At 37.4% G+C, this 26,962-nt stretch overlaps 3 protein-coding genes across 4 annotated transcripts in view; 2 read left to right on the forward strand and 1 right to left on the reverse strand.

Moving 5' to 3' along the window:
• LOC127446971 (TBC1 domain family member 8-like) overlaps nt 1-4,373 on the forward strand; it is a 33,544-nt gene extending 29,171 nt beyond the window's left edge. Inside the window, exons 19-20 of the mRNA XM_051708380.1 lie at nt 1,199-1,296; nt 1,811-4,373. Of these exons, the coding sequence (XP_051564340.1) occupies nt 1,199-1,296; nt 1,811-2,203 (491 nt within the window). The 3' untranslated portion in view covers nt 2,204-4,373. The remainder of the gene's footprint in view (nt 1-1,198; nt 1,297-1,810) is intronic.
• A 4,429-nt stretch (nt 4,374-8,802) lies between these two features.
• On the reverse strand, nt 8,803-15,802 carry LOC127447010 (60S ribosomal protein L31). Its single transcript, XM_051708450.1, has 5 exons — nt 15,744-15,802; nt 15,309-15,412; nt 9,282-9,407; nt 9,089-9,201; nt 8,803-8,874 (listed from the first exon to the last, which is right to left on the reverse strand). The coding sequence occupies exons 2-5, from the start codon at nt 15,410-15,412 to the stop codon at nt 8,843-8,845; spliced, it is 375 nt and encodes a 124-aa protein (XP_051564410.1). The 5' UTR covers nt 15,744-15,802; the 3' UTR covers nt 8,803-8,842.
• Nucleotides 15,803-15,950: 148 nt separating this feature from the next.
• On the forward strand, nt 15,951-26,958 carry LOC127446995 (CCR4-NOT transcription complex subunit 11). 2 transcript variants are annotated; one of them, XM_051708418.1, is made up of 8 exons: nt 15,951-16,150; nt 16,347-16,690; nt 20,305-20,469; nt 20,788-20,940; nt 21,040-21,242; nt 24,614-24,846; nt 24,977-25,073; nt 26,461-26,958. In XM_051708418.1, the coding sequence occupies exons 2-8, from the start codon at nt 16,372-16,374 to the stop codon at nt 26,656-26,658; spliced, it is 1,368 nt and encodes a 455-aa protein (XP_051564378.1). In that variant the 5' UTR covers nt 15,951-16,150; nt 16,347-16,371; the 3' UTR covers nt 26,659-26,958. The 2 variants fall into 2 exon arrangements, with proteins under 2 accessions (XP_051564378.1, XP_051564380.1); XM_051708420.1 differs by having other exon boundaries at nt 24,644-24,846.
• Nucleotides 26,959-26,962: the final 4 nt, after the last annotated feature.

Here is a 26,962-nt window from a genome sequence, read left to right on the forward strand (position 1 = left end):
TCTCCAAATAAGATGCACAAACATTAAAGTTTATTGAATAGAGTTCAGTATAGAATCAGTTTTATTTTTATTTTATTCTTGAGTGTGTTTACATGTGTGATCAACATTAAATATTTCGAGTTTCTGATCTATTTTAATCTTGTAGCTTTACAAGTGTTTTTCATAATATCTCAAAATGTGCATTGAATGTGTGTTATTGTGTGTTTGTGCATGTGTAATGTATATAACTTCCAGCATGACTTGTAATGTCTTATAACCACTTAATAATATCTTATGAATGTTTATAAGACAGTTCTTTTGTCACTTTACTTAAAGCATATGTATTACAAATATATATAATACATTATAACTTCTGCATATAAAATTGGATGTTGTTTGTGTTATAATGCATTATACTCTAAGGTATAACTCTGAATAGGTCAGTATTATAATTGTGGTTACAATTATTTATGAGAAGTCATAACATATTATAAGGTGTATTATGAGACATTACTAATGCATTATAAATATGGGCTTTATAGAAAGTGTTACTCAATAATGTAGTCTTGAGGTCATGAATGCATGTATTAGCTTTTCGGCATCAGAACCGTAGAGCATGTGTCATAAATTATTTACTTATTCATATTCCTGAGGTAGAAGAATGCTGTTCTACAAACACTGGAAATGTGATTTTCAAAGGACAGATTGCTATCAAATATAACACCCAAGTTCTTAACTGTAAACGATGACGTGACGGTACATTGTTCGAGAGACAAATGATATTCTAGCAACTTTTGTTTAGAGGTTTTTGGTCCAATAATTAATACCTTTTGTCAGTATTAAGTAAAAGGAAATGTCTAGCTATCCAGTCTATGATATCATCAATGCACTCTACTAACTTGGTTAATTGCATGGTTCCTGATAATGTCTCCTAACAGGAAGCATGTACACCAAGAACTGCAGAGTACCTAATACTGAGCCCTGCGGCACTCCATACTTAACTCGTGTTTGATCTGACATTTCTTAGTTTACACAAACAAAGTGGTTGAGGCCAGATAAATAGAATCTAAACCAAACTAATGCCTATCCACAAATGCCAACACAATTCTCAATTCTGTCCAAGAGAATGTCATGGTCTATGGTGTCAAAGGCAGCACTAAGATCTAATAACACTAGACGAGAGATGTGGTGTGATTGAGTTGTGTTTGTGTGTTTACAGGTGAGAGGACGAGTTATGAAGATCAGCTAAAACAGATGCTGCAAAATTTGACCGGAAAGAAGAAGCATGAGGAAAAACCTCTCCAACACATGAATCAGGTGTATATTCATCTATAGTAGATCTGGGTGGTATGACGGGTTACACCGTGCAATGGCAAAAATGTGTCAATCGGTAGAGATGCTGCTGTACTGTTTATACCGTGGTAGATATATTAATGCGGCTAGAAGTGGTCAGGACTGCCTTATGTTATTAACATTTGAGAAACATGGAGTAATGTGAAAATATAGAAAAGAGTTACATGATGTGAAGCAGTTCTTGCACTGATATTCATTTGAGAGGAATTACCTTTCATTTGTAGCATATTTCATTCACGTGATTATCCACATAGTAGGCATTACCACATGATTGTTTAAATATAAACCACTTTTTTTCCATTGAATTTCCAGCCAAAATAACTATATTGTGATGTACTATTATGCTGTGATACTAAATTACTCAAATCATGAAATAAGATTCTGGTCATACTGCCCATCGCCTACATCTATCGTGTCTTCTAAAAACTGAACAGATGTTAATTGTTGTGTGATGTCATGTCCTGTTTTGTTCCTCCAGCGTGAGTTTATTCAGTTCTGTAAGACGCTCTACACCATGTTTCAAGGTGACCCAAGTGAAGCCGACCTCTTTCAGGCCATCGGGATTGTCACAAGTCTCGTGCTGCAGATTGGAGAGGCACAACACCACGACCAGCTGTCGATGGGACAAGGGGAGGCAGGTGGAGCTTCAGGCCACACCCATTCTACTGAGATTGGTGGAGGCACCAGTGAGTCAGATGGAGATTGGTCGGTGAGCTTTGAACAGATTCTGGCCTCATTACTAACAGAGCAGGTGCTGGTGAACTTCCTAGAGCGACCTGTAGATCTGAGCGCAAAAATCATATCTGCGAAAACACTGCAGTATCGCAAACGCGCCGGCCTGCTCATGATCCAGCACGCAGCGGTCAGATGATGATGCACATGAGCAGCGATCAATATAAACTATGCTGTCATTCATTTCTGTGTTCATGGACGTTGGTAAAATTTAATAAAGACCTGCAAGACGGCAGATATTTGATCCTGGTGATGCACACGTTTGTAGCGAACCTCCAATATAATTCCTCAAAGACTGCTGGGGTGAGCTGGACTTCCCTACGAATCACAGTTGATGCCACTGTTTTACTGTCCGCTTTAATAGAGGAAGTACTGAATCAGTGCCTTACCCTCCAGAACTGACTTCATGTGGCCTGAATCTGCTGAGCCACAGAATGGCCTTAAAGTTGTTTTAGCCAAATTTCCTCAATACAGCATAGGGAGGGAATTTATTTTCTGAAAAGGTTTTGTGTTCCCTCACAATGTGTTTTGCGTTCCTTTGCGATTATTTTCAACTTGAAATGATTCTGTTCTGTTTTGTCCTATACCTTTATCCATCACTTACGAGCATTAACTGGGTCATTCCGTGTCAGCTCAACCAGAGGTCCACAGCTTCAAATTTTGATTTTTTTTCTGATGAAAGAAAGACATAAATGAAGATGAAAGCCAAAATATAAAATATCATGGATGAATATTTAATGAGTAATCCATTATTTTGTAAAGGGGGTCAAAATGGCAATTTTCACCTTTGATTTTAGAGCAAAACTACAGGTCAAAAAAATAACCTTAGAAAGATGTCAGCATCATGATTTTATTTGTACACAGAGATTGGTAGATCTGTTACTAATATCAGTTGACTTTAGCAATCCTTGTTGCATTATATCCCAATGGTGACAGTTCAAAAATGGGAAAAGACACTTCTCGTGTTCTTTTTTCTGAAGTTGGCGTGCCTATAATTCCAGAAGTGTTAAAGATATATTAATATTCTTTTAGATTCTGGTTCAGAACAAACTTTTCTTTTGGTATCTTCATTTATAAGGCCCTGTATGGTTTAGTCCCAGAGATATGGGGCTCTCAATGTGGCTCCATGTGCACATTGTTGATTTTTACCCATTTTCAATGGTCGAATACCAACTGTGGGTCACTTTGTATAAAGCTGAAACTGATTGTATTTAAAGAGGAATATCTGAAGTACAAATAATGCTGAAACTAGAAATGTACCTTTATTTACTCAACTTGACTATTTCAGTGTATTTTTGGCACTCAGACATTGTTAAAAATTGGTATATTCTATGCAGTTGTTTTGTTACAGCGCAAGATACAGTTCTAGTTTCTACATTATTTGTACTTCAGACAAAAAGTATGGTTCACGTTTTTTTCTTTATGTTCTAGGAGTGTTTTTTGTTTGTTTGTTTTTTATAGTCTATTCCCGACTCAAATCTGTTGTAGTCTGAACTGCAAAAACACCCACTCATTTTAAATCTGATCCAAATTAATTTAATAAATCTTGTAAAATCTGGTTTTTGGAAATGCATCACATCATACAGCGGACTTCAATCATTTACACTCGTAGCGTTCACAAGTGAGCAGTTTCAGACACAACATATTCATGAATATACTGATATTAAGATCTAATTTAATCACTTGCAAAATAATCCAAAATCAAATCAGAATGGTTTGCAATGAGAACAATGTTCCGATCACAGCTGCAGTTAGGTAAATGGTAGAGCGTTGTGAAGATGTGGATTTCAGAACAGATAGTCACAATAAATCTTGCAGCATGTGTGTTAGCTCATACTGTTCCTCTCAGATGTATAGAGTGCCTTTATAGTCATTTGAAGTTCAGTGCTCGATGTGAAAGTATTCATTAGTGTGTAAACAGCTTTTATTGTCACACTGCAGGAAATATTCAAAAGGGACCACGTCTGTTCATTCTTAACCATCTTTTATTAACACACCATATACCTCCAGACATATGCTGATAAGACTAGTTTCTATAAAAAAGGTGAAGTGTTCTCTGTCTTTCATTTGCTTTTGGAAGTGATTTAAATGATATATTTTAAGATCATGTTCTGTCCTGACTAATCTGTGTGTCTGTGACTATCAAGAACTGAAATGTGAAGTTTATAGTGTAAGATGATGTTCTTGTTTGGAAACATTTAGACTGAAAACTTTTGCCAAATATTTGTTCTGTTGAACACAATTTCAACTCTGTAACTTTTCTTTCTGATACTGTTCACAGAATAAAATATTGAGTCTTTAAACAATTAGGAACTGTCTGAAAAGTCCACACATTGTGCTAAAACTGTGTTCAATATGATGTACAAAATTACACAGATCGAACAATCAATCGAAAACCTTTTTATTAAGGGATCAAAATTAACTCTGACTAAATCAGACAAATTTGCTGGGAATAAAATGCCCAAATACTTAATGCCCTGTTTGGGCCACTGGAAGGCGCCCGGCTGGAAGGCCGTTACTGGGCAGTACGCTGTCAGAGTCAAAGCTTCGGATTTAGACCAATTAACTCTTTTTCCTGAGAACTTAGAAAAGGAGGTAATAATTCTGTGGAGGCAAGACATAGATCTAGTAGGGTCAGAGACGAATAATAAAATATCATCTGCATAAAGCAAAAGCTTATGTGCTTTAAAAGCATTATTAATATCAATAGCCGAGGTAAATATTTCACCACCAGCAGATTTCACTGAGGCAATGATAGAAAAAGACTCTCTCTGCTTTATATATCTTGCCAAAAGCTTCCCTGCTTTGTCCCCTGACTCAAAGTATGACTGTCTTGCCCTGAACAACCAAAACTCCACTTTCCGTGACAAAATAGTATTATATCTATATTTCAATCAGGTCAATTCTCTGAGGCCATCAGACGACATACGGCGCTTCAGCTCTGCCTCAGCACTTTTAATATTCCCTTCCAACTCCACGAGTTCTCGTGCTTTGGATTTTTTGGTGAATGAGGCATACTGTATGATCCAGTCCCTAAGAACCGCCTTAAGTGCCTCCCAAGCCACACCCACAGAGGACACTGAGGACCAGTTGGTCTCCATATAAACATCGATTTCAGCCTTTAACATTTGTTGGAAATCAGGATTTTGCCAAAGGGATACATTAAAAAGGCAACTATATGATTTCTTTTTCACTGTATGTGGCAACATCTCTAAACTCAACTCTGAGACTAAGATATTTCCAATTAAGCAACAACAACAGATGAAATGAGGGATTTGGATATATATATATATATATATATATATATATATATATATAAATTCTAGAATAAATCTTATTGACTGATGAAATATATGTATAGTCCCTACCGGATGGGTTCAAAAGTCTCAGAATATCTGTAAGACCAAGATTTTTACACATCCTGTGAAGCGTCAGTGTTGCTCTAGGGGACTTACACACTTTTGCTTCACTATGATCAAGGACTGAGTCCATCAAAAGATTAAAGTCTCCTCCCAATATTATATCATGAGGGGTGCTAGTGGTTTGCAACATTCCTTCAAGATCTATAAAAAATTCATGATCTTCAGTGTTAGGTGTGTAAATATTAGCCAAAATCAACCTTTGCCCCTGAATTTCAGCTAAAACAATAATGACTCTTCCTAATTTATCTTTAATCTGTTTGAGACATTTGAATTGTAGATGTTTATTTATCAGTGTAATGACTCCCCTGCTCTTACTTGAGCCAGCACTAAAGAAAATACACCCCATATCTTCCCAAATTTTTCAGCTTCCTGCGGGGAGAGATGTGTTTCTTAAAGAAACACTATATCATATTTCTTACGTTTAAGAAAAGAAATAACCTTCCTTCTTTTTATGGGGTGCCCCAACCCATTCACATTCCATGTGGGGAGAGATAGTACACTCATATTAACATTTGACATTTTGATATAGTAGAAAAATAAATTGTGTGCCAAAAACCAAATTATACAGACCACATTCCCCATTAGTGAGACAATCAAACCCCCGAACATCCCCCGAACAAAACAAACAGAAAATAGAAAAATGTGTGCTTCAACCCCACGCACGACAGCGCCAACCGGCGACAATCCCTCTAAACTCAAAAGGTCCATGAACGCCCACGAGTCCCCACGACAACTTTGCCATCGGATTGCTCAATTTAATTACATAACAGAAAATACTTTGTAAAATAAGCCCAGTCAATAGGAAGAATGAACACAAAGGACATGTAGATTAATTCACAGAACTGTCTCAAAGGTGTGATCTTCCACAAAACAAATTCCAGCTGATATAAAACTGTTCAGATTCCTCGGACAGACAAACAAATGTTCAGTGAGCCAGCTGTAATGAGTTCAACGGATGACGTAATCATTCCAATGTCCCATAAAAAAAAACTCAAAACAAACTCCAGCCAGCAGGAGGAATAAGCACGAAGAACGAACAGATTAATCCACAGCCGTTCCAAAGAAATGTTATTCAACAGAACAAGCTCCAGCCGCTAGGCGGAACCAATACAAAAAGAAACAACACCGGCATCCCGGTTCCCCGGATGATCGAGTCAATTCACTCAGAGGCCGCATAAATGTATATACCATGATTTACACAATCCGTCAACTTTATAAAATCCTTTGTGTGAGCATGTAGATATTTTGCGGTCATCCGTAGTGTCCATCCTCAAACTGTCCAGGAACTTCAATGCAAAAGTTTCTTTAAGGAAAAGTGTTATTCACAAAACAAGCTCCAACCACTCAGTGGAGCAAATGCAAAAATAAAAAATTAAACAAAATGGCGCCCAGCTTCCTCAGAAGCCAGAGTAAGTACAGCGAGTCGACCCACTCACATGAGAAACATCCAATGGTTTACTCAGACATTGATTCTATAAAAGACATTGCCAGATTTGGACTTGTAAATACTTTGCGACCGACCTTCGTTTCTATTCTCAGTTTGGCAGGAAACATCAGAGCAAACAAGATCTTTTTCTGATGTAAGAGTTTCTTGCATTCCTTGAACCGATCGCGTTTCTCTCTTGTCGAACTCGCAAAGTCTGGGAACAAGAAAATATTATGGTTCTTCCAAGAAAGCTTCCCTTTGCTCCTCGCCTGGCGCAACACAAGATCTTTATCGGATGATCTCAGAAATCTGGCCAGAATCGATCGGGGCCTATCTCCCTCAGCAGATCTGTGAGCTTGCTCGATTTCCAGCTTGTGGCCTGTTATGTCGAGCAGACTCGGGAAAAGCTCGTCTAGGAATTTCACCATATCTCTGCCCTCCTCATGCTCAAGAATTCCAACAATGCGAACGTTATTCCTGCGGCTTCTATTCTCAAGATCTTCAAGCTTTTCAAGGAAAGTTTCCAGATCAACTTTGGTCGCGGGCGGATTAGCGGTTAATTCCCTCTCTGAAGATTCCAGAAAATCGTTTCGTCTCTCAACATCAGTCACTCTTGTAACTAACTCAGAGAATTTTATTTCCATCGCTGTAATCGATTGATGTATTACAGCGAGATCCTCCAAGTCAGCAAGAATCTTCGTCAACATCACCGATATGCTGGACAACTGACGCTGGATCTCCTCTCCCGCCGCGCCATCCAAATCGAGTCCCCGGTCTGTAGGCCTGTCATCCTGAACACATAAGTGTCTTTTAATGTCTCCAGAGCCCTTGACTTCTTTGCCATGTTTTGCAACAAAGGCCAAATGTGTTACTGGGTATATCAAAATTCACCAGATTATAACATGAATATAATTAAAAATTTTGCAAAGTGCGCAGAGCTCGTCGCTCACATGTCTGCTTCTTGCGTGGCATCACGTGACCCAACACTTAATTTAATAATTAATCAATAACCTGCACTGCACATAAATAACTAATATTGTCATTATATTCATGATGTTATTCAGAGGGGAACTGGCCCCCACAGTGAGTCTGGTTTCTCCCAAAGTTATTTTTCTCCATTAATCAACATCTTATGAAGTTTTGTGTTCCTTCCTACAGTCGCCTTCAGCTTGCTCACTGGGGTTATAAATACAATTATTATTTAATTATATACACAATTTAAAATCATATATAATCAAACTTACACAATCATGACTCAAAGACTTTATAGATATTAGTTTTATTTTCTGTTAATGCATGATCTTCTGTAAAGCTGCTTTGAAAGGATGTGTGTTGTGAAAAGTGATATACAAATAAAAATGACGACTTAATTCATGCCTGGTTGTAAAATGAACGTATGCGCGAGCGCAAATGTTCTGCGTTGTGGATGTGATAGTCTTACCCCTTTATTTGTGTGTGTGTTCTGCATTGTCTAATTTATGTATTTGATTTAACTCTGTTTTAGTCTTTCCCATTCATTTCCTGTGGCGGGTCACAAATGATCAGGAACACAAATGTTACTTTTTTATCATGCAGCTTAAGTCATTGAATCCAGTCTAACTTTCTGTGTGTTCAGATGGCAAATGACCAAGCCTTGGCCCACTCAGATGAAGGATACCATTTTTATTAAATAAACAATCATATTAGGGTTAATGAAAAGGAGGGACGAGTCAAAATGAGTTTTTGTGGTAATTATGCCACAAATGCTGATTGAGTTTTGCTTGTACTGAACACAATATTTATGCCTGCATTTCAATCATGCATGCTGTACTGCTGATTTTATTCTCAAATAAATGCTAATAATGCTGGTATTAACACACATCTGAAGAAATAAATCACTCACAAAAAAAATAATTTTTATGTTTTTATTTAAACAGGCATGAAAAGAAATTTAATTTTCATCCACATTAACAGTCTGAAGACCTGCAAACAGAGAAAAACAGATGAAGTCAATATCTGAAAGGAAACATATGATTTCTAAATGCACATTAAGAACTGGACAGAACATGATATCATTATTGTTGCTATGGAGAGCCAAAAAATGCAGTAAAATCCAAACACTTTACAGCATCAGCTCTGATCATCACTTAAAGACACAGATGAAAATATATGGATTCAAGAGCATCTGCATTGTCACCTTTGTACGTGGTGACAGGGACGTATGTGACGAGTGTGTACAGCTTGTTTGGAGAATCTTCGTCTTCATTACGCTTCCTTGAGAGACGCACACGCATGCGGTACGGCACGTTCCTGTAAAACACACATACAGTGAGACGTCACTTTTTAAACGAGAAGCAACGCTTTAAAAGAAAGAAGTGCTGAAGTCTCACCTGACTCCTTTAGCCCACACTGCCTTGTTGAGACGGGTGTCGATGCGTACGTCAGGTGTGCCCATCTCCTTCATGGCAAACTTACGGATCTCCTTGAGCGCGCGAGGAGCTCTTCTCTTGAACGAGCTACAGAGACAGAACACATTTCACTCACATTAATAATCTGAATATCAGAACAACTCAAAATATTGTCTGGTTAATCATGTGGTCAGATACAGAGTCTAAGGCTTTTTCAACAACACACATGTTGTCTGAATATGCATACCACCCTACTATATATTATGCCAATGGAGTAGGGTAACTGAATACGCAGTATGCATAAAACAAGCAAGAAATACCCTGATGACCTATTTTTCCAAGTGTGGATCGACTGAACACTTTACGATCCCATAATGCCACGTGAGCCAGCAGACGTCATGGTGAAAACACTGGATTAAAAAAATTAAATAAAAATGGCAGTCTAACAAAAAGTTGTTCCTTGTGCTTAAATGGTGCTTGTTTAAAACCGGGGAAGATTATCCTCACGGTTATTACGTCATATATCGGGCTCATGAAATATTGTAATTATAAGTTCTGAGCACATGAATGACCTGGTGAAGTTGTATTTACAAGTGGAAAACTCGGAATTGTAGATGATACCAGAGTTATGACGTTGGAAGGGGCGTGATGACACCCTTTGTAGTTTGTTTTATGCAAATAAATTAATAATTTGTTAAATACCATCTGTGTTCATTCTCCACAGTTTTTTGTTTTAGTCTTTTGACAAAAATGTCATCATGCTATTTCATTAATTTTAGTCAGTTTTAAGTCTTAAATTACGCAGAATATCTTCTAGTTGATGTGCAAAATGGACACAAGTGTCAAACTGTAACAGAGCAAACTTCAATCAAAATTTCAATAGAAAACAAATCTGTAAAAATGTTCTAATACACATACTGTCATGTGAAAAACCTAAATAATAATTAATAGACTAAAGTATTAGCTACATTTTAGAAGTTAGTCCCTAAAACACAAAAAAATCAGAATATCGTAGACTTATTAATTTTCTGTGTTTAGCCAGTTTAGGAAATTGCAACAAATGTAGCATGTGTATACGGAAACAGCATATTCACAACGCAAGTTACACAACGCAAATTAAGTATATTCTGACTAGTGCGTAACTTAAAGTTCACCTGTTTATTCGCTTCATTGTCTGTGCAGGTGTAAGTTGTGATATTATATATATCAGTGGTTCTCAAACATAGTAAAAACATAACCTGTATTTAATGTAAACTGGGTCGCATTTCCTTTTATGTTGCATAGTTCATAGATTTCAAGTACAAGGACATTTTTGTTGTTGACTACAGGAAGTTTTCTCTCCACCTTTTTAAAAATTGAACAGCATATTTACTTATATGAGCCCATTATTTAGGGCTGCAACTAACGATTATTTTGATAATCGATTAATCTAATGATTATTAGAATGATTATTCGACTATTCGGCGATTATTGCAACGATTAATCATTAGCTCTAACCGATTATTCAGCTTGTGCCCCGAGTTGAAAGGTTGTATTAAACATGTTTACTAACAATAAAGAGGACAAAATCATCTTTTAAAATACCTCTAAATGACATTCACTGAATTAAAGTGAATACTTTTTATTAATTTTAATTTAGTAACAATTTCACTGCAAAAAATCCTATTATTATCAAGTGTTTTTGTCTTGTTTTCATTTAAAATGGTCTAAAAATCCTTAAAACAAGATACATTTACTTGAGAAGCAACATATAAGATATTTAGACTTGCTTTAAGAGAATATATCTTAAATATAAGTGTATTTATTCACTTTATACTTCTGCGAGTGCAGTAAAGACTAAATATATTTATATTCAAGATCTATTCTCTAAAAGTAAGTCTAAATATCTTATCTGCTGCTGCTCAGGTGAATGCATCTTTTTTAAAGGATTTTTCGATATTTTAAAATATTTGTATTTTTAATATTATATTCAACATTCTCAGATAAAACATTTTTCTTCTGCAGTATAGCTGCTAAGGTAAATGTATGTTGTTTTAAAGGAGTTTTAGATATTTATATTGGAAAGCCAAAACAAAAACAAAAAGCGTATTTTGTTGTCGTGTATAAAGGGGTGAAGACTACCCTCTCTCACCTTTCTGTTCACTTCAATCCATCTTTAACTCACAAAAAAACAAACTCTTTTTAATAGAGCTGCATATCGGCGATTTTCTAAACCATAAGATATACACCGTGACGCTCATAATATAATTCACTATGTCACGAGCAATCACTATAAAAAAAAAATGTAGCTGCAGCAAGCGTGCGCGAGTGATGAGCGTCTCCGCGCGAGACAGTGTATCAGCCGGGATAAGTTTGAAACTCTCTCGCGCTGTTTTTCACGCGACTCATATAAGCGGCTCTGACCGCACAGAGAAATGCCAGTTTCAGAGTTTGTGCTTATTTATACAACCCGCTTCCTTATTATTCGAACTTTATTAAAGGATGCATTAAATACAGTAGATAACAGCGCAGCGTTTTCTTTTTAGACGCTCTGAACTTGCAAGTTTTGCTCAAGCGGAACACCAGGTACGGCTCCGCTTTATTCACGATGACACCGCTTCTGTATTTACTTATTTTGCATTTTTGTATTATAATACTCTGCGATCAACATCACCTTAATCTGTTTGGAAAGTTTGGAGTATATCTGGACTGTGAACTGTTCTTTCTTCCTCTCCTCAATCAAGCACGAGCTGAAGTGCTGCTCTCCCGCGTCATCATTAGCGTTTCAAAAGATCTCATGTTGTGTTAAATGAAATCAGACGACTGTTTGACAACGGAATTTTTTATTGTAGACGTTGTCAATAATGTTGACTAAACGTTTCAGCCCTACCATTATTATCCCGTTTGTTTCTCATTTCAAACATAAATCAAACAGAACATACATATTACACAGGAGGAAAGGCTCCTCATTACCACAGTTAGGCCAGTGTAACTAGTCTTAAATAATAGTAATAATAACAACAAATTATAGTATTTATGAATAAATAAATACTAGCTGAAACACATCATGAAACTTTAACTACAGCTGCCACTGTTGATATAAAATGAGGTCTAATAGATTCTACCTTTAGATGATTTCAGAAGAAACTAGAACATTGTCGAAATACAGTGGTGTGAAAAAGTGTTTGCCCCCTTCCTGATTTCTTATTTTTTTGCATGTTTGTCACACTTAAATGTTTCAGATCTTCAAACAAGTTTAAATATCAGTCAAAGATAACACAAGTAAACACAAAATGCAGTTTTTAAATGAAGGTTGTTATTATTAAGGGAAAACAAAATCCGAACCTACATGGCCCTGTGTGAAAAAGTGTTTGCCCCCTAAACCTAATAACTGGTTGGGCCACCCTTAGCAGCAACAACTGCAATCAAGCGTTTGCGATAACTTGCAATGAGTCTTTTACAGCGCTGTGGAGGAATTTTGGCCCACTCATCTTTGCAGAATTGTTGTAATTCAGCCACATTGGAGGGTTTTCGAGCATGAACTGCCTTTTTAAGGTCATGCCACAGCATCTCAATAGGATTCAGGTCAGGACTTTGACTAGGCCACTCCAAAGTCTTCATTTTGTTTTTCTTCAGCCATTCAGAGGTGGACTTGCTGGTGTGTTTTGGATCATTGTCCTGCTGCAGAACCCAAGTTCGCTTCAGCTTGAGGTCACGAACAGATGGCCGGACATTCTCCTTCAGGATTTTTTGGTAGACAGCAGAATTCATGGTTCCATTTATCACAGCAAGTCTTCCAGGTCCTGAAGCAGCAAAACAGCCCCAGACCATCACACTACCACCACCATATTTTACTGTTGGTATGATGTTCTTTTTCTGAAATGTGGTGTTACTTTTACGCCAGATGTAATGGGACACACACCTTCCAAAAAGTTCAACTTTTGTCTCGTCAGTCCACAGAGTATTTTCCCAAAAGTCTTGGGGATCATCAAGATGTTTTCTGGCAAACATGAGACGAGCCTTAATGTTCTTTTTGCTCAGCAGTGGTTTTCGTCTTGGAACTCTGCCATGCAGGCCATTTTTGCCCAGTCTCTTTCTTATGGTGGAGTCATGAACACTGACCTTAACTGAGGCAAGTGAGGCCTGCAGTTCTTTGGATGTTGTTGTGGGGTCTTTTGTGACCTCTTGGATGAGTCGTCGCTGCGCTCTTGGGGTAATTTTGGTCGGCCGGCCACTCCTGGGAAGGTTCCCCACTGTTCCATGTTTTCGCCATTTGTGGATAATGGCTCTCACTGTGGTTCTCTGGAGTTCCAAAGCTTTAGAAATGGCTTTATAACCTTTTCCAGACTGATAGATCTCAATTACTTTCTTTCTCATTTGTTCCTGAATTTCTTTGGATCTCGGCATGATGTCTAGCTTTTGAAGATCTTTTGGTCTACTTCACTTTGTCAGGCAGGTCCTATTTAAGTGATTTCTTGATTGAGAACAGGTGTGGCAGTAATCAGGCCTGGGTGTGGCTAGAGAAATTGAACTCAGGTGTGATAAACCACAGTTAAGTTATGTTTTAACAGGTGGGGCAAACACTTTTTCACACAGGGCCATGTAGGTTTGGATTTTGTTTTCCCTTAATAATAACAACCTTCATTTAAAAACTGCATTTTGTGTTTACTTGTGTTATCTTTGACTAATATTTAAAATTGTTTGATGATCTGAAATATTTAAGTGTGACAAACATGCAAAAAAATAAGAAATCAGGAAGGGGGCAAACACTTTTTCACACCACTGTATAACAGTTACATTTCCTCATGTAAAATCTGAAACAGTTTTGTAAAGGTGATGATGTGTAATGAAAAATAAAATTAGCACACAGCACAGTGTTGCTGTTTTCCATGTCAGGGCTGTCTACTGTTTGAGAGGTTCGACTTGACTTCGTAACACTTTAAACTAGAAAAGTCTCACTAGAATTGAAATTGGTCACATCAGTTTTGAGGACAGCGCTCCGCAATATAGAGGAAAGCACGGTTGTTGCACGTGTGCATGAGAGAGCAGAGAATATCATGATCGCGAGCTTGTTACACTTGTGCGAAAGTGCAGATGAGAAGCCTTTAGCTGATTACGAGATAATCATTAAATCTGCCTCGGCAGTCCTAAATAGGCTCTCACTTGGGCGGCCACCGAAATATCTTCAATGGGAGAACCATGGCATTCTTCTTTCCCTGCTGTCCGCGACCCAGTCCGAATAGACCTGCGACCCACCACTGTCGTATTTAATGCAGATATACTGATTAATCTCATGTATAAATAGGATGCATTTGAGTGAGGTAATTAACACGTTTTAAAGTGGTTCAGCATGTTCAACTCACGCAGCTCAAACAGGAAATCCCTAAAATACTGGATTATTGGATTAGATGAATCCTATTGTAATATCTTGATGTTTCTTATGTTTACATCTTCCAGTGTAATCTTTATTTTGTCATTTTCATAAACCGTATGCTTTAATACAATCGTTTACTTATTGTCAAGATTACATTGTTATTGTTGACAAAATTGAATACCATGCATTATTAAATTATATACATTGTGTCAAAGTGATGCAGGATTCACTAGTACAACAGAAAGAGCTCATCGTTCATTGTGTATTTGTTTGGGTTCTTCTATATTTTTCTCCAACTTGAATGCGTGCCATGTCGTAGTAACCCAACAGCGTACTCGGAGGTAGGAGCTTCCCAGGTGCACTTTAAGGTACAAAATACCCAACTATCCACATGCATATCTAAAGAACATACTGTTTTACCTCTCCTAATACAGCACATACTGTGACAGTACATGGTTTCAGATGCACTTCATCACTTCAATTTGATGGAGTTTCTCAGAACTTTCATCATAGGTTATGAATTCTGGATGACATTAAACTTACATTTAAGCATTTTGCATACACTTTTATCCAAGTGTATTCAATGCATACATTTGCTCTCAGTTTGTGTTCCCTGGGAATAATAATAACATTAATGATTGACAGCTGTCACTCACATGCCGTGGATGCGCTTGTGGATGTTGATGGTGTACTCGCGGGTCACCACCTCATTGATGGCAGAGCGACCCTTCTTCTTCTCGCCCTTCTTCATAGGTGCCATCTGCACAAAAAACACACATAAACAGGGTCATAAACTACACAACACAACTGCAGGACCCGCCTTATTATAAAACAACGTATTATGCACAGCAACTCACTACCACGACTCGATAATCTTTACTATTACACACGTCATGGAAGGTGGAACTCCTGATTTCTGCGCCATTATCAGCATTTAATAACTTACATCTGCACCCCCAACACACCAAAACCCATTATAATGATCGATTATGTACCAATACACTCACATATGACGTTAAACTATCTAATATGTTATTAATAAAGCGGATGATGACGGATTAAAAACTGATGTTTCAAATGCTGATACTCACCGTGAGCGATCAATGTCGGAAAGGAAGGAGAGAAGGCTTGTGGGAAACACAAAGGCGGAAACATGTTTACATCCGGGTCATTCACATTTTTTTTTTTTTTACAGAAAATTACTACATGCAGTCGTGAGTATTATGAAATAAACTTTTATATATCAAAACAATATTTTTATCTGGTCACAAAGAAAATTTTAGAATTTCCATAGCTATTTTTTTATGGACTACAGTTCCCATAAGTCCATTCTGTGCGCCGGAAGTGCTCGTGGGACGGTTTTGAGTAGAACGGACAAACACAAGCTTGTTTAATCTCACAGAAAAGCGTTCTATGAGTGTGGGATATACTGGAGCGTCATCACGTTCTCATTGAATATTCATGAGCTGACATGACGTTATAAATGAACTCGCCTCAGGTAAATGTTACAATTAATAACTAGTGAGCTCACTACATGGTCAGCAGTCTAACCCGCTATAAGTGCTGTTTATGTAGGCAGCTCACTAGTGTTGAGACACAAATGAGATTTATTCACTCAGCGTGTACTAATGGAATCTATTGTATGTCTAAATCCATTGTTGTTCCGTGTGTTTGTAATTTTTCTCGTGATCCAGTGGTGTGTGTGACATCATCATCATCATGACTCTGGCTCCTAAAGAGCTGTCGAACCTGCTGGGCATCATGTCTGAGGACGCGTGCAGTAACAGTTTCGAGCAGCTCTCCACGGCGTTCCACCACTGCTTCGGTAAAGCCGAACACTTCCGTGTGGGTTCGGTTCTGGTGATGTTGCTGCAGCAGCCGGATCTTCTCCCGAGCGCTCCGCAGCGGCTCACAGCGCTCTATCTGCTGTGGGAGATGTACCGCACCGAGCCGCTGGCCGCAAACCCCTTCGCCGCTGTGTTTGCACACCTGTTGAACCCCTCACCTGCTGGAGAAGAGCAGGAGAACCCGCTCTCAGGTACAACAGCAGCACAGTTGACACTTTTCACAAATACTTGAAGTTCAAGTGTGTCATTTCTGCGCCACGGGATGGAAATGCAAAAATAAACTTTCCGAATACGATGTTGATCATACAAACAAACAGATAGTCCCGCCCCCAACTCTCCTCATTGGTCAACTCAGTGTTGTTGTGTCGTGCTGGAGGGGTCGCCCAAAACAAACAGAGGAATTTGTATGGACTGTTTTAACAGTTTTCGAGAAAATCAAACTACGAATGTCTTACTTGTAGTAATCTCTGCATATTAAGATATAATAGGAGAAATTGTTTAACGCCAAAAAAGTTACACATTTCAACGGAGCCACTAAGAGTCCGGGGGGGGGATTATATTTCTGAAATATTTTTGCGTTCCTTTGCAATAATTCTGCATGCCCTCGCAGTACTTTTGCGTGCCCTCGCAGTACTTTTGCGTGCCCTCGCAATATTTCTGCGTGCCCTCGCAGTACTTTTGCGTGCCCTCGCAGTAGCTTTTCGTGCCCTCGCTATATATCTGCGTGTCCTCGCAATAATTTTTTGTGCCCTCGCTATATATCTGCGTGCCCTTGCAGTACTTTTGCGTGCCCTCGCAATATTTCCGCGTGCCCTCGCAGTACTTTTGTGTGCCCTCGCGATATTTCCGCGTGCCCTCGCAATATTTCTGCGTGCCGCAATAGTTTTGCACGCCCTCGCAATATTTCTGCGTGCCCTCGCAGTAGTTTTTGTGCCCTCGCAATATTTCTGCATTCCCTCGCAATACTTTTTCGTGACCTCGCAATACTTTTTAGTGCCCTTGCAGTAGCTTTTCTTGCCCTCGCTATATATCTGTGTGCCCTCGCAGTAGTTTTTTGTGCCCTCGCAGTAGTTTTTCTTGCCCTCGCTATATATCTGCGTGCCCTTGCAATAGTTTTTTGTGCCCTCGCTATATATCTGCGTGCCCTCGTAGTAGTTTTTTGTGCCCTCGCAGTAGTTTTTATTGCCCTCACTATATATCTGCGTGCCCTCGCAATATTTCCGCGTGCCCTCGCAGTACTTTTTCGTGCCCTCGCAGTACTTTTCTTGCCCTCGCAATATTTCTGCATTCCCTCGCAATACTTTTTCGTGACCTCGCAATACTTTTTAGTGCCCTTGCAGTAGTTTTTCTTGCCCTCGCTATATATCTGCGTGCCCTCGTAGTAGTTTTTTGTGCCCTCGCAGTAGTTTTTATTGTCCTCGCTATATATCTGCGTGCCCTCGCAATAGTTTTTCGTGCCCTTGCAGTAGCTTTTCGTGCCCTCACAGTACTTTTGCGTGCCCTCGCAATATTTCTGCGTAGTGCCCTCGCAATATTTCTGCGTGCCCTCCCAAGAGTTTTGCACGCCCTCGCAATATTTCTGCATGCCCTTGCAGTAGTTTTTCATGCCCTCGCTATATATCTGCGTGCCCTCGCAATATTTCTGCATTGCCCTCGCAATAGTTTTGCATTCCTTTGAAGTAGATTTGTGCACCCTCGCAATATTTCTGCGTGCCCTCTCAATAGTTTTGCATTCTCTTGTAATAAATTTACCATAGTTTTATTACAGTAACCATTTTTTAACCATGATATTCATAATGAAACCATAGTGATAATACAGGTAAACAAAAACTATGGTAGTAAAAATTATAATTATGTGGGTATCATGGTTTTACTATACAAATATCATAGTTGAACTATTGTTTTACTATAGTAATATTGTGGTAACACTTTAAAATAAGGTTACATTTGTTAACATTAGTAAACAACATTAGTTAATATGAACTAACAATGAATAATGATTTTACAGCATTTATTAATCTTGGTCAATTTTAATTTCAACATATGATTTTTAAAATCAAAAGTTTGATATGTTAACATTAGTTATCGTACTATCAACTAACATTAACAATAAAAAATGTTTTATTTACTAACATTAACAAAGATTAATAAATACTGTACAATGTTTTTTATTTATCTTTTTATTGTTAATGATACCTAATGCATTTACTAATGTTAACTAATTTAACATTATAATAAAGTGCTTTCAATATTGTAGAGTGTAGTAACCATAGTTTCTGGCTAAAAACATGTTGTTTCTATAGTAATATTATAGTAACCATGATTGTATTAGGCAAATATTATTATTCTTTTATTTTTTGACAGAAACCATGGTTTTAAAGGTGTATTCAGTAATTTGGGGCTAATTTAAAAAGTTTTACACATTAACAAATGAATTGTGTTTTTATGAAGAGTGATTCGAATGGTGTACACTCACATGAGATGAAGACTGTACTCATTATAGTTTTCTAATAAAAAGTGTTTTATTATACATGGTGCTTGTCACCCCCTTCAGTGTGTTTCGCCATGTTGAAATGACATGACCCGCCGTGTTTCACTAAACATCAAAGAAGAGAATCCTCACGCTCATTGGCTGCTGCCAATGTAGATAAGCTTGGCTATGTTTAGAACAGTGTTGTTTGGTGATGCGTAGAGTGAAAAGAACACAATGGAACATATTTATTATCGTGCTTTAGCAGCGGAGACGACAGGAGATTCAGTAGCTGTACTGCCAAAGAAGCAAAAAAGTTCTGAAGACAGAAAGACTGGCAAAGGCAAAAAACTAGTGTAAACGGGGGTCTGGGTATCTCCGCGAGTATTGACGCTGACTATCACACCTGGAGTCACGAGTTTGAATTCAGGGTGTGCTGAGTGACTCCAGCCAGGTCTCCTAAGCAACCAAATTGGCCCGGTTGCTAGGGAGGGTAGAGTCACATGGGGTAACCTCCTCGTGGTCGTGATTAGTGGTTCTCGCTCTCAATGGGGCGTGTGGTAAGTTGTGTGTGGATCATGGAGAGTAGCATGAGTCTCCACATGCTGTGAGTCTCCGCGGTGTCATGCACAACGAGTCACGTGATAAGATGCGCGGATTGACGGTCTCAGAAGCGGAGGACAACTGAGACTTGTCCTCCGCCACCCGGATTGAGGTGAGTAACCGCACCACCACGAGGACCTACTAAGTAGTGGGAATTGGGCATTCCAACATTGGGGAGAAAAGGGGATAAAAAAAATAAAATAAACTAGAGTAAACTTCGGTACGGCATACACAAGGTGGAAAGATTTGATGACGGAGAAAAACATGAGTAGTGATGCTGATGTTGCTTCTTTTTTGTTGGACAGGTATGTTACTATTAATTGTTTAGACCACTCTCTAAAATAGTATCAGTGGACTTTACAGAAAACTCATACCCTTTCTCTCAAACTTTTTAAAATGACATGTGTAGTCGATGTATGTTAGTAATGGACAGTTTTCAGCGTGTTTACAAACGCAGCCGGAAAGCAGCGTGTAATTTTATTTTCTTTGTTATCACAGCTATAGTAAGGAGGGCCCATATACCTCCACCTCTATGAAACGGCACACGTCTTCAATCGTTTAGTAGCTTGGCACGGCGATTGTTGTAGATTTTGAGTAAACCATGACGATTGTTTGCTTGGAAACAAAACGAGTTCTTAAATATTAAATATTGTGTACGTAAGCATTTAATTGCAGTATTTTTGTGGGAAGACCGCTCTACTCTCTTCAGTCAATCACTCTTAATGTCTCCAGGTTTCCTTCCTCCCATCACACTATCAGAGAAGTTCTTCCTGTCTCAGCTGATGCTCGCTCCACCACGAGACCTGTTCAAGAAGACGCCGAGACAGGTGTCCTGTATGGACATTGGCTCAGCGCCGCAGACTATAGACATCAGTGGACTGCAGCTCGCACTCGCTGGTATGGTGAATGACTGACTGTATCAGGGTCAGAACTTTTCCATTAACAGGCAATATTTGCCCCCTGGAGTTGATTTTCAGGTGCATTTTGCTTTTATGAGGACATTTGTTCTCTAATCATGAAAAAAATAAATGTCAAAATCTACAATTTTATCTATTTATTGACATACATTTTCTGTTTGAGGAATTATATCTTCTGTTTCATGCAAGAATATGTATTTTTAGGCCTAGAATAGAATATTAAGAAACATGGCAGATGTTACAAATAAAAATTGAAGCTCTGTGACACACAGATGGTTTATTTGTTTGTTTGTTTCAGAGCGTCAATCTGAGCTGCCTACTCAGAGTAAAGCCAGTTTTCCCAGCCTGCTTAGCGACCCGGACCCTGACTCCTCCAACTCCGGCTTTGACAGCTCAGTGGCCAATCAGATCACAGAATCACTGGTGACAGGACCACGCCCTCCACTTGAGAGTGAGTGAAAGAGTACTAATGAATCTGAAGATTAGGATTTTTTTTAAATCATGTTTTAAAACTCCCAGTGATTTAAACCGGTGTCTATTTGTGTCTCAGGTCACTTCCGTCCGGAGTTGATCCGGCCCGCTCCGCCTCTGCTGGTGTGTGAAGACGAGCTGGCCTGGCTGAACCCGTGTGAACCGGATCACAGGATCCAGTGGGACCGCTCCATGTGTGTGCGCAGCGGCACTGGAGTGGAAATCAAGCGCATCATGGCCAAAGCTTTTAAGAGTCCGCTGTCAGCCGCACAGCAGATGCAGGTATCACATGACCACTGACTCCTCAACACATCATCAGGTCACAGGGTCAAACCTCATCATATCTGAAGCATTTATATTTTTAACTATGGCTGTTGATTTAAAGTGTTAATTTAGTGCAAAATAATTATATGAAAAACAAAGCGTAAAAAAACTATCGCAATTAATTGTGCTCTCGATCTGTACGTAACGCATTTTTCAAACCATGAAACAGCATGCTAAAAACAACTTGAGGCACTACAAAGAAGCTCCGTTCAAAGACCAACGATTAAAAATAGTGCAGAGGCAAGTAGAGCAATAATAAGGATATGTTCAATTAAATGGAAATAAAACAAATAATATTTTGACTTTTAAAGCCACTTTTTATATTGTCTAAATGCTTTATCTGTCTGTTGCCACAGTATATGTAAATTGTTATGTATTTGAATTATCTGAATTGCATTATTATACTGTATGTAGGATATTTATAGTTATTTTACGTATCATATACTAAGTTATGTTCAGTTGGATGCCTTTCTCAGTAAACATTGATATGCGATTAATTGTGATTTATTTGATGAATCATGTATTTAATTTGATAAAAAATAAAATAAAAAAAAAATCAATTGGCGGCCCTAATTTGAACACTTTATGATTCTAACTGAAGGTATGAGATGTTATTAGTCCATGAATAAAATCTCTTAACACTTTAAGCTTGGATGTGAGAAAAAAAAAAATAATCGTCAAAACCAACACAAAACAGGATTCGTTTGAAAGTTTAGAAGCTCTATTTTCCAGTGCATGTAGACATTATGACCAAACTGAACAAGTGCTTTGAAATCTGCAGATAAATCAGAAATGTTCCATTTTGATCAATTATTAAACATTTTGCATTATATAAAAATATATATATTATTGTAATCAGTAAAAACATCAGTCTGATCAAATAGTCATGTGTCATATGTTGTTGGAAAGCTCTGAAAGAGTAGAATACAACCAGCATATTTGTTTTACTCACAGACAGAAATATAGTGAGTAATAGCTAAGTATATGTCTTTGACAATTATGTTGGTGTTGCTTATATGCCGTGTTTTTGCTTTTAAATTCAGAAAAAATAAACGGAATATAAAATATCACATATCATTACTTAGAGGAGGTGATTATCTTTCAAACGAGCCCACACACAAGATAATCAGATGTATAGATCATTAGATAATCCACATGAAGCACAATGTTACATATGACCACCAGGAGATGGCGCCAAATACATGACACAGACTCAATGATGACTCAAATGACACAGAATGAAACACATTCTGTGAAATCTCATTACTAAAATCATGTCTGCATGCTATGCAAACCTTTAGTCATTGTTGTGTTTGCATGTGTAATTAGTTCTTATGTACAATTATTATGTTTTATTTGTTTGGAGATGTTTTTGGAAACTAATGATAAATTATTGTTGTAATGTTATAACTTTTGATTGTTTTCTCGTATCAACACAAACTTTGTCTCAGTTACAGTTGACATGATTGGGAGCAAAAACAAAATCAGTTTTTTGGAGCCCCCTTATTTACACCCAGAGATATATCATGTCACATCAGAAAAATAAGAAAAAAGGTACATTTTTGGGTCAATTGCTTTTTGTGATTTTTCAGCAGTTTATTAGGCTGAGAGTATTATAAATTACCATAATCTATATTCTAAAAAAAAAAGTTTTAGTTACAATGATACCAAACACTGGAACCTCCTTGTTTTTTTTTGTTTTTTTGTCGAGTTATAAGTCTTTAATTTTGGGTATACCACTGACACAGGAAATCTTTAAAAACACCTTCAGTGCTTAAAGGGTTAAATTACTGCGCACTCAGTCAAAATCCACAGGAAGTCTGAAGTGTTGAGAAACACTGAAGATGATTCAAACCCTCGTTTTCTAATGTCTTTATAAACAAAATGTGCGCGAGCCTGACAAAACCTGTGAAAAACATGTCCAAAATCACAAGCAATAAAATATTTTATTTTGAAAAAAAGAATAAAATGGCATGAAAAATTGCACAACACCAATATTCTTATTACCAAAAGGTAAACAAATTCTAATTACTGTGGAAAGAAAAGTATTTTTTACATAATGGTTGTATTTGTTGGACTGCCATTAATTTATGCTGATTTAACCCTGTGCTGTGTTCCTCATTGGCTACCACTCAAAATGACCAACTCATTTAAATGGTTTATGAATCTCACATAATCCATATGTTTTCATTACAAATTGCATTAGATCTTTTTTCAACTTGATTTCTAGTAACTAGAACATGTTTGTACCTCTTTTTGGAAAATACTTGAGCTAATGCGACTTTTATGGATATTTTTACTATATTAAATACCATACATACAATTTTCTATCCTGTTTATCACATTATTTTAATGTTTAACCAAAAAAAATTATTATTTTTATTTACTCTCTTATTTAGTAAAAAATGGCAGAAGGTCACGTGTGGTATTAAACCGTATTAATCTCTCATCATGAAAATATTTTCACTAGATATAACATTAGATCAAACTTAATTTCTAGTTATTACAACAAGTGTTGAGCTTCTTTTTAGAACTTACTGATAGTAGGCTTTACTGACCTGACTTTAGACAGCTTTGCTTTACTCAAAATAATCAATAAATTATGCTATTTTAACTATGTAAAAAACATTCACAAAATGTGCTGTGCTATTTATCACATAATTATTATTTTCATGTTGTTTTAATATTTAACTTTGCTTTGACACTTTTATTTTCTCAAAAATGGCACATACAGTCTTACTCTTTGTGAGAATGTGAAAGTTCCCAAAACACATTGTTATAATATTTTTCTTTTGTTCCTGTGGGGTCAAGAATAGTTCAGAAGTTTCACAAATGCACACATGTGCTCATCAGATGGTTGGACAGGCTCCTGAACAGTCATTTTTTTCTTTCTTGTTTTTTTTTTTTTTTTGTAGTCTAATCCATTCATTTCCAATAGCCGGTCATTTTTGACCGGGAACAAAACAGGTGTAACAAATTGAAATAAAACTAATAAAATACTAAGAAAATGGTCCAAATTGTTTTGTGTTTTCAGATACCATATGTGAACAAAGTCAAGGAATTTAATTTCAACTGAATTAAGTAAAAAAAACAAAAACAATCATATGGGTCAAAATGACCGGAACACAACATAAGGGTTAAAAAATAAATAAATTAAAAGAAAAACACTATTACTGTAATGAGAATTTGGGAGAGAATATTTTTTCTAATTCTTATGAGAATAATGCAAAAATGTTCATTAAAATAGTGATCGTTTCTGTTGAATTTGATATTTGTTGTTGAACATGTGTGTTGTTGTGAGATTCACCCATGTTCACTGTTATTTCCAGTATCATGTGTTTACTGAACTCTCCCATCAGCTGCTGGGTGAACTGGAAAAAGACCCAAAACTCGTTTATCACATCGGTCTGACACCAGCTAAACTACCGGACCTGGTTGAGAACAATCCTCTGGTGGCCATCGAGATGCTGCTGAAGCTGATGTCATCGAGTCAGATCACAGAATACTTCTCTGTCCTGGTCAACATGGACATGTCACTGCACTCCATGGAGGTGGTCAACAGGTACAGATCTGCTCTTCTGAAGAGCTCAACAGCCTGAAACTGAAAAATCATTCCGTAATTCATTGTCATCATCTTTCGAATGTGGGTGTTTATATTGGATGTGTAAATGCAATTGTGTGTTTTGTCGCAGATTAACAACAGCAGTGGATCTTCCTCCTGAGTTCATTCATCTGTACATCTCAAACTGCATCTCTACATGTGAACAAATCAAAGACAAATACATGCAGGTAAAACACACACACATAACATATCATGAGATTAAAACAGCACTAATACAAGTTTGTGTTAAGACAAAATCAAAATGTCCCAAAATGTCAAATCAACCAAATTTCAGAAGCTTATGTTTTTTATTTTAATACTTTTCTGAAGAAATATAAACATAAATGATAATGAAAGGCAAAATATTAAATGCCATGGATCAATATTTACTGAGTAATCCACTTTGATTTTAGAGCAAAACTACAGGTCAAAACAATAACCTTAGAAAGGTGTCAGCATCATGATTTTATTTGTACACAGAGATTGGTAGATCTGTTACTAATATCAGTTGACTTTAGCAATCCTTGTTGCATTATATCCCAATGGTGACAGTTCAAAAATGGGAAAAGGCACTTCCTGTGTTCTTTTTCTGAAGTTGGCGTGCCTATAATTCCAGAAGTGTTAAAGATATAGTCCAAATATGGGAAAAAAACACTTTTTTGTGTTGATTTTCCAAAGTTTGAGAGCCTATAACTCTAGAAGTGTTAAAGATATATTAATATTCTTTTAGATTCTGGTTCAGAACAAACTTTTCTTTTGGTATCTTCATTTATAAGGCCCTGTATGGTTTAATCCCAGAGATATAGCACTCTCAATGTGGCTCCATCTATAAATTATCCATTTTTAATTGTCGAAAAACCAAATGTGGGTTTTTCTTGTCCAACAAAACAAAAGTACAAATAATGTTGACATTACAAATATTCCTTTATTTATTTATTTATTTATTTATTTATTTACAACAATTGTAACATTCTCAATAGTCCAAATGTAACAGTTGACATTGAGAGCCCCATATCTCTGGGATTAAAAAGTTTGTTCTGAACCAGAATTTAAAAGGATATTAAGATATCTTTCACACTTCTGGAGTTATAGTCTCTCAAACTTTGGAAAATCAACACAAAAAAGTGTTTTTTCCCATTTTTGGACTCATGCCATTGGCATATAATGCAACAAGAGGTGCTGAAGTCAAACCATTTTAGTAACAGATCTACCAATCTATGTGTACAAATAAAATCATGATGCTGACACCTTTCTAAGGGTGTTTTTGACCTGTAGTTTTGCTCCAAAATCATAGGCGAAAAAGGTAATTTTAACCCCCTCTACAAAATAATGGATTACTCAGTCTATATTGATGGCATTTAATATTTTTGCCTTCACCATCATTTGTGTATATCCTTCACCAGTACAAAATGATCAAAAACTAAATGTTGAGCCGGAGACCTCTGGTTGAGTTGACACGGAATGACCCAGTTATATAAATTATTATAATGTTGTTTTTTATTTATTTATTAAGAATAGTTTCAGTTGCTTTAGATCAGTTTGTTTTTTTTCATGTCACATCTCTCTCTCGCACAGAACCGATTGGTGCGTCTGGTGTGTGTGTTCCTCCAGTCACTCATCAGGAATAAGATCATCAATGTTCAGGATCTGTTCATCGAGGTTCAGGCCTTCTGCATCGAGTTCAGTCGAATCCGTGAGGCAGCAGGTCTGTTCAGACTCCTGAAGACGCTTGATAACGGAGAGACACCCGCAGAGAGCAAGACCGTCAAATAATCCGTCTGAACGATTCTAGTGTATGAACTCTTCTCGTTTCCCAGAGGAGCGAAGTATAGGTCTCTGCAGGACAGTGATGGGCGTTTCTAAACTATCCAATGAAAGTAGGGACTCTCAATGGTTTGAAGACGGCCACTGATTGGGAAAAGCCCATTTATGTTCTGCAGAGATATAAGCCTCAGAGGATCAGACTGAGCACCTGCTGTACAATATTCTGAGATTAAGTCTTTTGTTAATTCCAACTGCTGTAATTTCCCCCCATTAAAGTGATGGATCCTCACATGGGACATCAGACATTGAGTTC

This window comes from Myxocyprinus asiaticus, chromosome 10, assembly GCF_019703515.2.
Source record: "Myxocyprinus asiaticus isolate MX2 ecotype Aquarium Trade chromosome 10, UBuf_Myxa_2, whole genome shotgun sequence".
NCBI classification, from domain to species: domain Eukaryota; kingdom Metazoa; phylum Chordata; class Actinopteri; order Cypriniformes; family Catostomidae; genus Myxocyprinus; species Myxocyprinus asiaticus.